Source organism: Bidens hawaiensis, unplaced genomic scaffold (assembly GCF_021521415.1).
Source record: "Bidens hawaiensis isolate Kalapana, Puna unplaced genomic scaffold, B.hawaiensis_p1.1 tig00008759_1, whole genome shotgun sequence".
NCBI lineage: Eukaryota > Viridiplantae > Streptophyta > Magnoliopsida > Asterales > Asteraceae > Bidens > Bidens hawaiensis.
Genome location: NW_027491631.1, coordinates 1,523 through 15,688, shown reverse-complemented (window position 1 = coordinate 15,688; position 14,166 = coordinate 1,523). Strand labels below are relative to the sequence as shown.

General features: G+C 34.7%; 2 protein-coding genes and 1 pseudogene across 4 annotated transcripts; 1 reads left to right on the top strand and 2 right to left on the bottom strand.

Annotated features, from left to right (window-relative positions):
* Window positions 1-2,023: 2,023 nt before the first annotated feature.
* On the bottom strand, window positions 2,024-8,225 carry LOC143529850 (uncharacterized). 3 transcript variants are annotated; one of them, XM_077025554.1, is made up of 13 exons: window positions 8,027-8,225; window positions 7,921-7,949; window positions 7,058-7,160; window positions 6,658-6,826; window positions 6,378-6,557; window positions 6,122-6,282; window positions 5,543-6,034; window positions 5,366-5,464; window positions 4,808-5,283; window positions 3,129-3,901; window positions 2,564-2,762; window positions 2,320-2,491; window positions 2,024-2,241 (listed from the first exon to the last, which is right to left on the bottom strand). In XM_077025554.1, the coding sequence occupies exons 1-12, from the start codon at window positions 8,220-8,222 to the stop codon at window positions 2,348-2,350; spliced, it is 3,021 nt and encodes a 1,006-aa protein (XP_076881669.1). In that variant the 5' UTR covers window positions 8,223-8,225; the 3' UTR covers window positions 2,024-2,241; window positions 2,320-2,347. The 3 variants fall into 3 exon arrangements, with proteins under 3 accessions (XP_076881669.1, XP_076881668.1, XP_076881670.1); XM_077025553.1 differs by having other exon boundaries at window positions 2,024-2,491; XM_077025555.1 differs by having other exon boundaries at window positions 2,024-2,491; window positions 7,097-7,160.
* A 1,706-nt stretch (window positions 8,226-9,931) lies between these two features.
* Window positions 9,932-12,488, top strand: LOC143529829 (uncharacterized). The gene is made up of 2 exons (XM_077025532.1): window positions 9,932-10,724; window positions 11,819-12,488. The coding sequence occupies exons 1-2, from the start codon at window positions 9,937-9,939 to the stop codon at window positions 12,450-12,452; spliced, it is 1,422 nt and encodes a 473-aa protein (XP_076881647.1). The 5' UTR covers window positions 9,932-9,936; the 3' UTR covers window positions 12,453-12,488.
* Window positions 12,489-12,664: 176 nt separating this feature from the next.
* Window positions 12,665-13,270, bottom strand: LOC143529863 (GDSL esterase/lipase At3g48460 pseudogene; annotated as a pseudogene).
* Between the last annotated feature and the right edge of the window lie 896 nt (window positions 13,271-14,166).

The window sequence follows — 14,166 nt, the reverse complement described above, 5'->3', positions numbered from 1 at the left end:
ATCCTTAAAAATCAGTTTGAAATTCATAAAAAAGTTAACGCCGTTAAGTTATTTTTAACACGGGACCACTGAGAGCCAATTTTTTTAAAATTTAGGACCGCCGGTGGCTATAAACTTGGGATTATTATCTGCCAATAGCCTTTAGTTGGGATTATTAAAATCCAATAAGCCATTATTAATTAATTAATTTATATACATTTTAATTATTTTTATATATTTTAAAAAAATTTATATAATAAAAATTAAAAACCTTTAACGAGACTAAGCTCAGCTCGAGCTCATAAATCACCTTAACAAGCCGAAGCTCGGCTCTAGCCTTAAGCTCAGTTGTGCAGTGTAAAACTAATACTTCAAAATCCAAAAGAGTGAAAACTTAAACTTAATAATACACAAGGCTCAAGCTCGAACTCAAAGCTCGGTTCATTTCAAGCTTTTAATCGATCCGAACGAGTGGCTAAGCTCGTTTGCACCCTTCCTATGATTCAATAACCTAATTGAAATATCCACATTCTACAATCTAAACAATGAGATGATCATCAAATTCAAAATAAAACTAATAATAAAGAGCAAAAGAATAACTAACTAACTAACTAACTACCTTCGGGATCTCCGTCTGGCGGCATCTCGAACCTTGCGTTTGCGCATCTCCTGATTGGTCTCGAAGAACCTCCTGAATCACATTCGCTCTGAAGACCTCGCGACGGAACCTACCGACCAGGCTCTCATCCTGAACCTACCGTTTGAAGAATAACGTGTTTGAGAAGGCGAGTGAAGTTTGTTTATGTAAGTTTATTGATAAACAAACGAACATGAACAAAATATTGTGTTCGTTTAATTAAACGAATGACCATGAACACATGTTTCATTCGTTCATTTATGTTTATAAACGTTTGTTTATGTCTGTTTATTTATTGTTTTATTTATGTGACAAAAAATAATTAAACATAATATATATAAGTCATCTATTTAAAGGTTTTATATTTATTAATTTGTGGTCATTTATGTCTGTTTATGTTTATTTAAGTGTGCTCTTTTATTTTCATTTATGTTCGTAAACTGTTTGTTTAGATTTTAAACAAACGAACACAAACATGTTCATTTTTAAATAAACAAATATGAACACAATATATTCAATCATTTAAGTGTTTGTGTTCGTTTAAAGTTAAATGAATGAACACGAACATGACGTTGCTCATGTTCGTTCGGTTCGGTCCGTTTATAGGCCTATTAAAAAGTATATTTTATATCATAGCATAAATTGATCGATTATATTATATCAGATTTTATAGTTTAAACATAATTATTTTAACGTATAGTTTTGTTATATTTTGTAATTTTAGAGTATTAATTTACTATTTCAATTTTCCATGAAAAATATCCATAATTTTTTACATTGAAATAGTAAGCAAAGAGGCAACAAACTACGACAATAATAAACATGTTTGATGTTTGTGTCCACCACTCCACCCATCTGAACTCATTGACTGCTCTATTCGATTCTTACTTCTTGACATAGAACCCATTGACTGCTTTGTTCGGTCCTTACGTCTTGACATACTTTAGCTTCATGTTAAAATTGTGGCTACTAGCATGTGTTAGCTTCGTGTTATAACTTTGGCTACGTGTCGTGTTCTACCCACTAAATTGCGAACACGACTCATAACCAAGTGGATCTAACTTTAAAATGAGCTTTGTCTTCTGAATTGAAATTTAGTTTATATTCTCTCCAACAAATCAAAAGAATAAAATAATAAAATTTAGCTACAAAGAAACCTGATCAAATAGAACTTGCATACCAAAAAGCTTTTTGTACTTCACATGCGTAAAACCCCAAAATCGAGTTTATTCAAACAAGCATACCTTAAATGATACAATTTCCAAAGCTCGGCTTGTTTTGATCTGTTACCCAACATGACCACCTCAAAGCCAAATCAAGTTGCACAGCAACTTGATTTGTTAGACACTTGCACAGCAAGACATAACCAGACATAATGATTTTAAATACACCAGCACAGCAAAAGACCGACATAACCAGACATAATACACCAGCTGATCATGATACATTCGTTAGACCTAAATAACTTTCGCATCTTCTAACTTAACCATTTAACATTTATGGTTTTAAATAAAGTAAACAAGAATGAGAACAAAACCAGCCTTGATCTTTCATCCATCATCCATGGCTTGTATGGCAATCATCCAACTTCTATGTACAATAATAATAGCACCAGTTTTCACACACTAAAAACAAATTAAGAACGCAAAACGTTATAAGAGCATGTTAAGAAAAAATGAATGAAGAATTAAAAACAAACATACCAGGTAAGTAATGCAGTATTTTCAGAAATCAGAACGAGATTCTGATTTTCCCCGTCGATAGATTTGATGGAAGACTTATGCCTCTTGCTTGAATTACACTATCGGACGACTCCAATGCTCTTGATGTTTGGAGGGCCATTTCAGAATGAAGGTGAAGACACGCCATTGCCATCTGACAAAATAACAGCAGGTAAGCTATGTATGTTCACATGAATGGTTAATTAGGTTACCTTTTTGTACTCACCGTGTAGCATTCTTTATCGGTGTCTGATTCAGCTACTGAAAGAGCCCATGTGCGCACCCACTCTAGCCCTCTCGATAGTTCACTGGCTCCTTCAACCAATGCAGATGCTACATAAGTTGGATTAAGAGCCAACAATATGCATGATGCTGCAAATAGCACAGATTTACGAACATATGCTTCTGCGTGATGGCTTATTTCCCTGCAATTAATGCCATCAATATAAAAATCAACTTACAAGTTCCTGAATATGATTAAAAAAGAATATTGACCCATTTTTGTGCATCAAATATGATTACAAGTAGAACATTACTTGTTTACTTAAACATTAATCTAAATATTTATTTGGTTAACCTGACTTAAGAGATTTCATTCATTAATTAATACTTAACAACTTTTGTGCAAACCGAATTGGACCGATTTCTCTTAAGCTAACTTTTTTGAAGTTACGCATTTGACCCGTCAGAGATAATGCGTAACCCAAATGGGCCCATTCATAAGTAAATGGATTGAAAATACCAATTCTTATTACACAATTTAACCGATGCGAATAGGCATTCAATATTACCTGGTACTCAACATATCCAGTAATGGGAGTGCCAAAGCCGATGCTTCAGGATGCATGGCAGAACACTTCATACAAATGCCAAGCATGTGAATAAGTTTTCCAAGAACAATAAAATCCCTACCAAGAAAGTCAACCCCATGACTTTTTTTGTCAAACCCCTGCATAGCTGGCAGCATAAACGCAGCTGCAAATGGAGGAAACTTATTCTGAGACCATTCCACCCGGTTATCCTGCAACACATCCATTGACTTAGCACTCCATCGCCTTGTCTTTCCTCGTTTTACCTGGCCCGGTTTGCTCGGAAGGTCTCGTTCGTAAGTATAAGTCAAACTCAATGGAGACACGGTTCCTGATATCTCTTTCCAAACAGTTGAACCCGCAGGCCCAATGCTACTTGGCAGGAACCATGGTTGACTTTCAGCAGTGGTCAATATTTGGGGTTTTGTAGGGTGCTTTTGTCGAGCGGTTTTTGTGTGAGCGAGTTCAAGTGCTGCATCGGTCATGACATCAAGAATCATGATCCGTTGACTCGTGTCAACATTAGGTGAATATAGTAGTTTGTTTATTGGATCTAGAGTTCCTAGTGGGCAATTGACAATAAGGGCAATTAGGGCTTTTTGTCTTTTTTCTTCTGCAGATTCTTCTTCTCCTTCTAAAGTTGAATCTGAGCAACGGACCTGGACAAGGGTTCTGACTAGATCACTTGCTATAAATGGAAGCTCATCTGGTGCTGCTCTAATAAGCTTTTCAGCAACATCTAAAGCTCTTTCAACCTGCAAAAAATTATGTGTGAGTGTGTGACAATATCATATATAAATCGGCTTGAGCCATATGAAATAATATTAAATGAAGCTGCAACAAGACTATTAAAAACAAGTCATGTAATTTTAAAGTTTGAACAAACGATAACTAAGTGGGATTTGAGAAAAATTGTCTCCAGATTAGATTAAACAAGGGTACAAAGATAATCTTATTTCCCCCTTAGATATCAGGTTTACTGAAGCACGTATGAAAATGATTATCAGAAATTAGATAATCAGACGAAGAATCTGTTTAAACAAACACTTAAAGCTACTAGGTAGGCTTGTAAACATACCGAATGTTCAGTGAACTGTTTGTGAATCGTTCGCTGGGAAGTTCATTCATGTTTGTTTATTTAATTAAACGAAAGAACATAAACACATGTCCCGTTCGTTCAATTACGTTCGCGAATGTTCGTTTATGTTCGTTCATTTACATCGTTTATGTTCATATTTACGTTCATTTATGTTGGCTTAGGCCCATTAAAATTTAGTCTAGTTTTGCAAAATTAAAGTATCACACATTACAATTTAGTCTAGTTGGATTTAATTTTCAGGCCCAAGAGATTGATATTCATGTTTGCTTTTAACTAGTGTAAACCTCATTTATGTCCGTTCATATTCATTCATCTTTGTTCAGTTATATTCGTTCATTTATGTTCATATACATTCGTGAACCGTTCGTTTATCCTATTAACGAACAAATATAAACATAAACATGTTCATTTCCTTAACAAAGGAGCACGAACAAGATAACACTGTTAGTTTAACTATTCGTGTTCAATCGCCTGTTTGGTTGAAGTTAAACGTATTGGTGTTTGTTAGGTTCGTTTACAAACTTACTTATAAGATAACTTTATAAAAAAAACGACGACTTACACCATCAGCATCATCAGACTTCCTTAATGCTCCAACAACATCAACCAACTGTGAAAAATTCTTCTTCAAATCGGTATCATCATCAGACAAATCATACGGTTGCAAGGAAGATTCACTTGATGTTTCAGACACATCATCATCTTCATCATTGTTGCTTTCTACATCAGAAGTAGCTTCATTATTCAATGTTGCAGGATCAATAACCTCATCAGGATCAACCAAAGTTAACTGCTTTATCTCTTTATTCATCTTCTTAGCCTTTGCATCTTTATAACCCTTATCTTGGTTTACATCCGTTTCCTTGCCATCTGATATTGCCATGTCAGCATTCGCTGAAGTGAACTCCCAATTAATATTCTCCTCTTTGCAGTCATCATCAAGATATAAAGGATTACTCGGGTCAATCACTTTTGAGAAGACTAAAGCAATACTGTTGGCCATCTTGCGAACCAATTGTGAAGGGCTTTCAAGCCTACCTGACATCATCAAACAAAGAATGAAATGAACAGGAAACAGAAGTTAGTTATTATTTATCAGTTAAAGAAACGAGATGCATACAACTAACTCCTTGAAGAATCAAATGCATTGCATCTTTAGTAGCATCTAAATCTTCTTTATTTAGCTTTTCTAACAAAAGGCCAACTGCTGCAGTCAAATCTGAATCTCAAGTTAAGAAAACACTATAAACGATTTAAAAATTTGTTAATGTTAGAAAAGAAATTAATAAAAAGATACAAGCTTGTTGCTCTATTGTTGCTGACTGCACAAACTCTCGTTTGGACCATGCTGCAAGAAGACGTTTAATAGTATCCGATAGATTGCAATGACCTTGACTTTTGACTTTGAAATCAGTATCGGGAGGACATTGAAGGATCGAAAATTGAAGAATCCATCTCAGACAACATACTGGAAACAATTTCCAGAGTAAAAATATTTCTGTAAACATAGACCTGATTGATGACTGGAGCTCAAAAACATGGTGAAACAACAACCAAAGAATCCAGTAACCTTCGACATCATTAATGTTTTGAGTTGCTAGTTTATGTAAAAGCTGCTCAGATATTCTTTCTACAGCATATGAATCTTTAATCGCCTCCATTATCTTTGACCAAACCTGCAAACCGGGCTTTGACTTAAAAGACTCAGAAACAGTCAACTCATTCCCAGGCTGCACAAGGCTTTGAACTTGAGTAATATTTCGAGGGACCATTTCGCTTAGAAGCACATCTGCATGTGTTGGTTATCAAACATTATCCTTAATCGAATTAACGCAAATAAAATTAAAGTATTCATACTTGTGATATCATAACATACCTGTGGACCCTCGCCGACAAATACGAGCAAATGCATCCCCAATAAATAAAATAGAACCATCTAAATCACTTGTATTGAAGTTAGTTGATTCATCATCACAGTTTTTATTCCACTCTTCTGCTGCTTGAATTAGTTGAATTGTTATCCTTTTGATGTATAAGCTGATAAATTATTGTCAAGATAAAACAAAATACATGATAAAGTAATAAATATAACCATCATTATCTTCTTTGCTGTTAACAAATATGAAGGATACTGTGATGAAAGCAAGGTTGAAGCTCCCAATCGTGCTTTATCAGGGACAGATGTAACAAGTTGTGACACTTTAGAGATTGCAGATTTGTGCTGCTCAAAATTTATGTTATCGGGTTTGTGAAAAAACTCTCTAGCCAATTGGAGCACACCATCATTTTCAAGCAAGCATATTGCAAGCAATCTGTCATAAATGCTGGGTTAGATCGAAATATATGAATTCTAAAGAAAAGGCATTATAAATGTTATTGATATATTTGATGAAACAAGATCATTGACAGTACCTCTCGGTATTTGAGCATATGCTCGTTTCAAGTTTCCCATTTGAGTGATATTGTAGATAAGGAACTAAAGTTTGTACAACCTCGGATACACTGCCCTTTAAAAAGAATACATCATACAAATGTTTCTTCGCGGAAATGGGGAAACAAGTTAGCCAATTCAAAGCAACATCTGCCATATTAAAACACCTAAATTAGCATCCCAGAAAGTTATATCCTTAATACACACAATACAGTAGCCAATTCAAAACAACATCTGCGTATTGAAACACCTAAAATCAGCATCCTAAAAAGCTATATCCTTGATACATGCAATACAATAAAGAACGGTTTCTATATATGAAAGCTTTTCTTTATAAATCACTAGTGCTATGTACATCGGAGATATGGATATAGTGATTACCAACTAACAACACTCTAGCCATTGTTGGAAATGCAGTACTTTGATAGAACACGTGCCACCAGTTATCTCTTTCATGTACTGAAGGAACTTCTCCTCCAATAACCTACCCAAATCACAAAAACAATCCATTTAATGAAATAAAAAATGTAGTATAAAGGAACACGTTATTCAAACTCAACAGACGTGTCATATAGACCGTTTGACATGGATGAATAGTCACATGGGCTGTATAGTTTTCGTAAAAAGGTCATATGAGTCGTATGAGGGGAAAATCGTGTTGCCTGTATGATGTGTTTAACTGACAAAGAAATGACTGATGTGACACAGACAAGGTCATCCGGCCCGTATGACCATTTTTCACGCTATCATACGGCCCATATGAACTAACAGACTCTAGTGAGCAGACTTGATTTTACACTTCATATGGGTCGTATGATCAAGTCACGCTAGTGTTAGAGCTGGCAAAACAAGTCTTATCGTATTAAACGGGTCAAAGACGACACGCATAACACAAGTATCAAACATGAACACGACTTATATCAAATGTCTATAACATCGTTTTAAGGAAAAATGATGGAGGCTAGCTTACTAATTTCAATTATTTAAAAAAAATAAAAAAACAATCACATGGTGTACTTTTTTTTTATTAACAGGTTTAATCGTGTCTTATACAGGTGCGCCATAACTGACAGCATTAGCTGGTGTACACGTCTAGGCATGGTGTGTGTTTATAGCATATACACTGTTTATTTACATGTAAAACAACATATAAATTCACTTCAATTACGAGGTCGAAAACGGAAGCAATTATTAACAATTAATAACTACTAATAAACACAAACAAGGAGCATAATATTACACACCTCATCTCTGTACTGTTTGTCAATGCTGCCTGCAAATTATTAACCTAGTTAACACAAAGTGTATATAATAATAATAATAATAATATCAAATAACGAGTTAATTGACCTGCAATTGCGACGGAATCGAGCGGGAAAACACGGACGGCGAAAGAGTAGAGTGCGTAAATGACTTGATCGACGTGTTTGGCATCGTTGATTGAAACGATGACGTTTCCGACGAACTCGAGTAGTTTGGTATTAGTGCTTGGTTCAGTTTCGGTGTTCGTATTCTCCGTCCGTGTTCGTTCGCCGTCGGCGTCCATGGCTGCTCCGGCGGGTTATTTTGATGCTTCCGGTTATTTGTTTGGGTCAATTTCTTATATATGCGCAGGATAGGTCCCAGTTTTGACAAAATTACTATTATTATTATAAAAGAGGGGCAGGTAAAAGTACTACAAGCTGCTTAGCCACATTCTTTTGAATGGTAAACATCATTCTGCTTAAAACAAAGTTACTTATTTGGCGTCGATAAGTTATTGTGTATGATCCGATAATTGCGAAACATAGCATTTGTTAATTGTTATAGTAGCGTTGTTGATTGTGAAAATTATACATATAAGGCTTTGCTAGTTTTAAAATGATCATTTTTACCCTTTAAAGTAAAAGCTTTTCAAGATTTTAAAGCCTTCCACGTAGGGTGTTTACAGTTAGGTTTTAAACCATGAAACCGCTCAAACTGGTTATCGGTTTGGTTTTACGGTCAGATATTTTTTTAACTTTCGGTCGGTCGGTTTTAAAATTTTCAAACCTGTAACGAAGGGTTTGGTTTATGGTTTATACCGAAAACCAACCGTATAAATTCGGATCGAACCAGACGATTTAATAATACAATTTTTATTTGATTTTCGACACACTACATTATTTCATTATTTGGTATATATTAAACTTAGTTGTTACTCGTTATTAATTTCATATGATACATTTCTTACATTTTGTGCAGTCTGTTGCAATATTTCATATACAAGGAACTTATGTACATGACTAATTTTTTATGTTAGTTGTTAATCTTATCATTCTATTATGGTTATGTATATTGACAATTTGTTTTGAACTTTTATTCTCTATAGTTTGATTGAGTTCTACACAACTATAATGTTTTACATCTTTTATTATATATTATGCATTTTATATAAAGGCTTATTAATATTAAATCTTAAACCGTAAAACTAAACTGGAATCAAACCGTTAGTAGTGATTCGGAATCAAAAAAAGCTTAATGGTTTAACTGAAAACACAATTATTATTTAATCTTTTTTATATGTAAAAATGTGAGTGTGATATTTTAATTGTTTGGAATTGATTGTGAGCATCCCTCTTTAGCTCCTTCATCAGTTTTGAAGTAGTGCCTAAGTTTTCGGAATGCTCCAATTCTACTTAAGTATCCATTTTTTGCAGATTCTAAACTTTCTTCGAAAACACTAATTTTCTTTTACAATAACAAACCCCACACACACCTTATTAACAGTAGTTCTGGTGTTTGTGAGATTTTGATAGCATGATTGTTGTATGTTTGTGAGATTTTGATAGCATGATTGTTGTATATATAACCACGTATATCAAAGAGCCGATATCGTAGTGGTTTCACGGTGTTTAATATGGTATCCTTATGAGGTTCAAGATTCGAGTCTCGTAATGAACCATGGTGCATGCTAGAAGAAGAATTAGAGGGTGTTTGTTTATGGTTGAAAAAAAAAATGAACGCAATCTATGTAGATAATCGCGGCAACCATGTATGTATATCCAACAATTAAGAAAAAGTTTTGCAATCGAGTATACGACTAGAATTATCAAAACTCGTCTCATCACCAATACCCAACCCATTGTAAACAATTAACCCATAATGTGTTGTGATAAATTTCCTTCTACACATTTGGAACCAAAACCAAAATGTTCTCCACTTCTTTTAAACCTGCCATGACACTAGTTTCAAACATATTACACAAACCAACTCAATTTCCCAATCTTACATCCAAAACCATGTTGAAATCAACCATTATTACTCCAATCCTATCAACCATCCACTCCAAAACCACACAACCCATTTTCTACACCACAAAACCTCAACGCACACCAACTGTTCGACGAAATGCCTCAACCAAAAACCCACTCAAAACCCCATCATACAAACTCCCACCAGCCTCAGCTTACATCCACCTCCCATTCTGCCGCAAACGCTGCCACTATTGCGACTTCCCAATACTCGCTCTCGGCACATCAACCCCACAAACACTAGACAATGACCCAAGAATATTAAACTACATTAATCTCATCATCCGTGAAATTGAAGCCACAAGGTTAAATTTTGACCAATACCCACCTCTTAAAACTGTGTTCTTTGGTGGTGGGACCCCTTCACTGGTCCCACCAAGTTTAGTTTCCAAGATTCTTGAAACACTGAGGTTGAAAGTTGGTGTGTGTTCAGATGCTGAGGTGTCAATGGAAATGGACCCTGGAACATTTGATGGTGTGAAGATGAGTGAGTTTATGGAGGTGGGTGTGAACCGCGTGTCGTTAGGTGTTCAGGCGTTTCAAGATGAGTTGTTGAAGGCGTGCGGGAGGGCACATGGTGTTGAGGAGGTTTACGAGGCGATTGAGATTGTTCGGGCGTGTGGGGTCGGGAATTGGAGTTTGGATCTTATTGCTTCGCTTCCGAATCAGAGTGAGGAGATGTGGGAAGAGAGTTTGAGGCTTGCGGTTGAGGCTCAGCCGAATCATGTCTCGGTTTATGACTTGCAGATTGAAAAAGATACAAAATTTGGATCACTGTAAGTTGTTTTTTTTTTCCTGTTTGATCTTTGTTTTATGCCGGTATTATGTTGCAAAACGCTTGATTTTTTACTTGATTTTTACATGTTAATTGTTATACATAAAGAGATATGCCTATGTATTATGCATATATAGTTAACAACTAAGGTCTGTAGCTAGAAGTGAGTGAAGTTAAATAAAATGAACTAAAACAAAAAGGAGTTCAATGGGTCAAACGGGCTGAAAGTTATCCGAAGTTTATTCAGTGCATAAAACCTCCCAAATCACTTTGTCAAAAAAAAAAAAACAAAAAAACAAAAAAAAGCCAAAAAAAAAAAACAAATGGTGTGGTTATTGTTATAATAATATACTTCTGTGATCATATTTAACATGGAGTTATATATAAAAATAGAAAATTCATTAAAGGATTGCTTGCAAGTTGGACTTTAAAACGAACTGAACGTTTAGTGACCTGCTAGATGGGAAGTTTGTCCATGCTCATTGATTAAATTAGCGGGCGAACACAAACAAAATATTTGTTCATTTAGTTAAATGAACGAACACAAACACGTCTAGTTCGTTCATTAAATGTTCATGAATGTTCATTTATGCTTGTTTAAGTTCGCTCGCTTACATAATCATTTTAGTATTTTAGGCCCCTTACAATTTAGTCTAGTTTTATCATTTTTTAGGCCCAACAGATTGATATGCACATTTACTTTTAATTTATGTTTGTTTATGTACGTTAAGGCTTAAGCTATGTTCAGTTATGTTTAGCTGTTTAGTGTTTGCGTTCTTGAACCGTCCGTTTTTCTATTAACAAGCAAACATAATCGAGCGCGTTCATTTTCTTAACTAACGAACACGAACGATAAAACACCGTTCATTTAGTTGTTCGTTGTCGATTGTTTGTTTGGTTAACATTAAACGAACGAGCACGAACATGAAACATTCGTGTTCGTTCAGTTCTTTCACAGCCCTACTTGCAGGTTGGCCCAACCCCGTCTATGCTTAGGCCAAACACTAACTGACCCTTTACCTGTCCCACTTCCTATCTATTCGTTACCCAAATTGATTTTCACCAAAACTAAAACGGTTACACAATGATTTACAGGTACACACCCGGTGAGTTCCCACTACCTTCCGACACCCAATCCGCAAAATTCTACCGAATGGCTTCAAAAAAGCTCGGTGAGGCTAATTACAACCATTATGAAGTCAGCAGCTACAGCAAAACCGGTTTTGAGTGCAAGCACAACTACACATATTGGATAAACAAACCTTTTTACGCATACGGTTTAGGTTCCGCTAGTTACATAAACGGTACAAGATATTCAAGACCAAAAAAGCTAAAAGAGTACACAAATTATGTGAAGGATCTGGAAGATGGTTTAATTAATATGGGCCAAGAAAATGATGATAGTGTTGATGAATGGGAAATGGCTATGGATATTATTATGCTTTCTTTAAGAACTTCAAAAGGGTTGGAATTTAAGAGTTTTATAGAAGATTTTGGAAGTGAGGTTGGTGTTGAATTGTGTAAGGTTTATGAGCCTTATATGAAAAGCGGGCACGTGTTGTTTTTGGATGATGAAAGACGAGAAATTACAGAAGACGAGTTTAGTTCGTTGGTTTTAGATGATGAGAAACTGGAAAATGAGATTGGGTTTATTCGGTTAAGTGATCCGGATGGTTTCTTGTTGTCGAACGAGTTGATATCGCTTGCTTTTGGGGTGATTGATCCTTGAATGATTATCCAAAATATGTTTATTGTTCAAATAATATTTGGTGTAATTGTTCTATGAAAGTAGGTGTTTTTAGGAATTACCAATACATGTTACAACATAAAAGTCTCTTAAATAGGAATATAATGATATTTTATGAATTAAAAAGAACCTTATGCACCATTTGATCCTTTCAAATGTTTCTTTCTTATGTCATATATGTGATACTTTAAAAGGAAATACACTTTGAATCGACCTGTTTATGAGTAAATAGATCGATATTGGTGACACGTACTAAATGTCATAAGATATCACAAAACCACACTTATTGTCATCTAGTTTGAGTATCGTTTACGTCTCGACAAGTACTCAAACGAGGGATTAGTGAAAGGGCCTCTAAGAAACAAACGAGTAAGTACTTTATGCATGGCTTCAGTAAGATGAAGTCCATCCCAGCTGACATATTGAGAAGGGTTATCACACGAGCTCGATGATTGGGACCCACAAATGGCTTTCAAGTCAACGTTGTAGGGTCCACCACCAGAACCACAACATACTTTGAAAAGCTCACGGAACCCTAGCATTGGTCCGTTTTTTATTACATAACGATAAGCATTATAATAATCAACATAGACAATAACTGTTTCCGGGTATTTTCTTCTTAAGTTTTGAATGTTGGCTTGTAGAACAGTGTTATGGATGTAGATTTGGTTGTTGGACGCGGCTACGCAGCCTATGTCATCACGCGCAGATGTCGGTGAAAGGTAGAGAGACAGGGATAAGCAACCGGTTGTAGGGAGGCCTTGTACCGCCACATATTTTGCACCTTTGTTAAGCAGTGTCTATCAATACAACAAACATAAATCGTCAGTCTATATCTATAAAATTGGTTAATCACAATATTATTATTATAGATGAGTGTTTAGTAAAGCTTTTTATTAACATTCTCACATCTTCATTATGTAAAGTTTGTTTATGCATAACGCACCCCACCCCCCACCCCACCCCCCACCCAAAAAAAATAAAAAACAAAAAATAATAATAATAATAATAATAATAATAATAATAATAATAAAGTTAGGACAAATGCATGTATGTCTAACTACTGTTATGCATAAATATATATTATTTTATATCTTGTTTTGAAGATAATTATTAATCTAAACGTAACTTTCTTATTTAACTATTTAAGTGTTCTTAGATGATTATTTTATTAACTCAACTACTTTCGTTGAAGTTTTTAGTAATCTTGAGGTGTTTCTCGTGAATTTTATCACTATGGTAGTATTTGGTATGATGGAATAAAAGGTGGAATGGAACGAATCATTTCAAGAGAATGAATTAAAGCATGTTTGGTTGTCATGTGTTAATGAAATGGGTTATTCCTTAAGGAATGAAACTCCTTCCATTTATAGGATTTTCATTCCTATAAAAGAGGGTGTTTTTTTTCATTCCTTCTTAGGCCTTTGGGTGAGAGGTCCAGGGTTCGATCCCTGGCAATGGCGGTTTATTGTAAATAGTAGGAGGCAAGCTTAAACATTCAAAAAAAAATGGAATGAAACAATAATAATAATAATAATCTTTATTATTTTATTATATCAATATTATGTTATAATTATATATTAAATTATAGTTATTGTATATTATCAGTATTATTATAATATTATATTATTATTAGTTTGCATATTATAATATAACTATTATTATATTAGAATTACTATTATATTTAAAATTTAAG

Excerpts from the sequence above, each read along its gene's own strand:
- LOC143529850 (XM_077025553.1), bottom strand. The coding sequence starts at position 8,222 with ATGGACGCCGACGGCGAACGAACACGGACGGAGAATACGAACACCGAA. Across the intron at positions 7,950-8,026 it reads CGATTCCGTCGCAATTGCAG|GCAGCATTGACAAACAGTAC; the intron begins GTCAATTAACTC and ends AATAATTTGCAG. Across the intron at positions 6,558-6,657 it reads ATATGCTCAAATACCGAGAG|ATTGCTTGCAATATGCTTGC; the intron begins GTACTGTCAATG and ends CATTTATGACAG.
- LOC143529829 (XM_077025532.1), top strand. The coding sequence starts at position 9,937 with ATGTTGAAATCAACCATTATTACTCCAATCCTATCAACCATCCACTCC. Across the intron at positions 10,725-11,818 it reads GATACAAAATTTGGATCACT|GTACACACCCGGTGAGTTCC; the intron begins GTAAGTTGTTTT and ends AATGATTTACAG.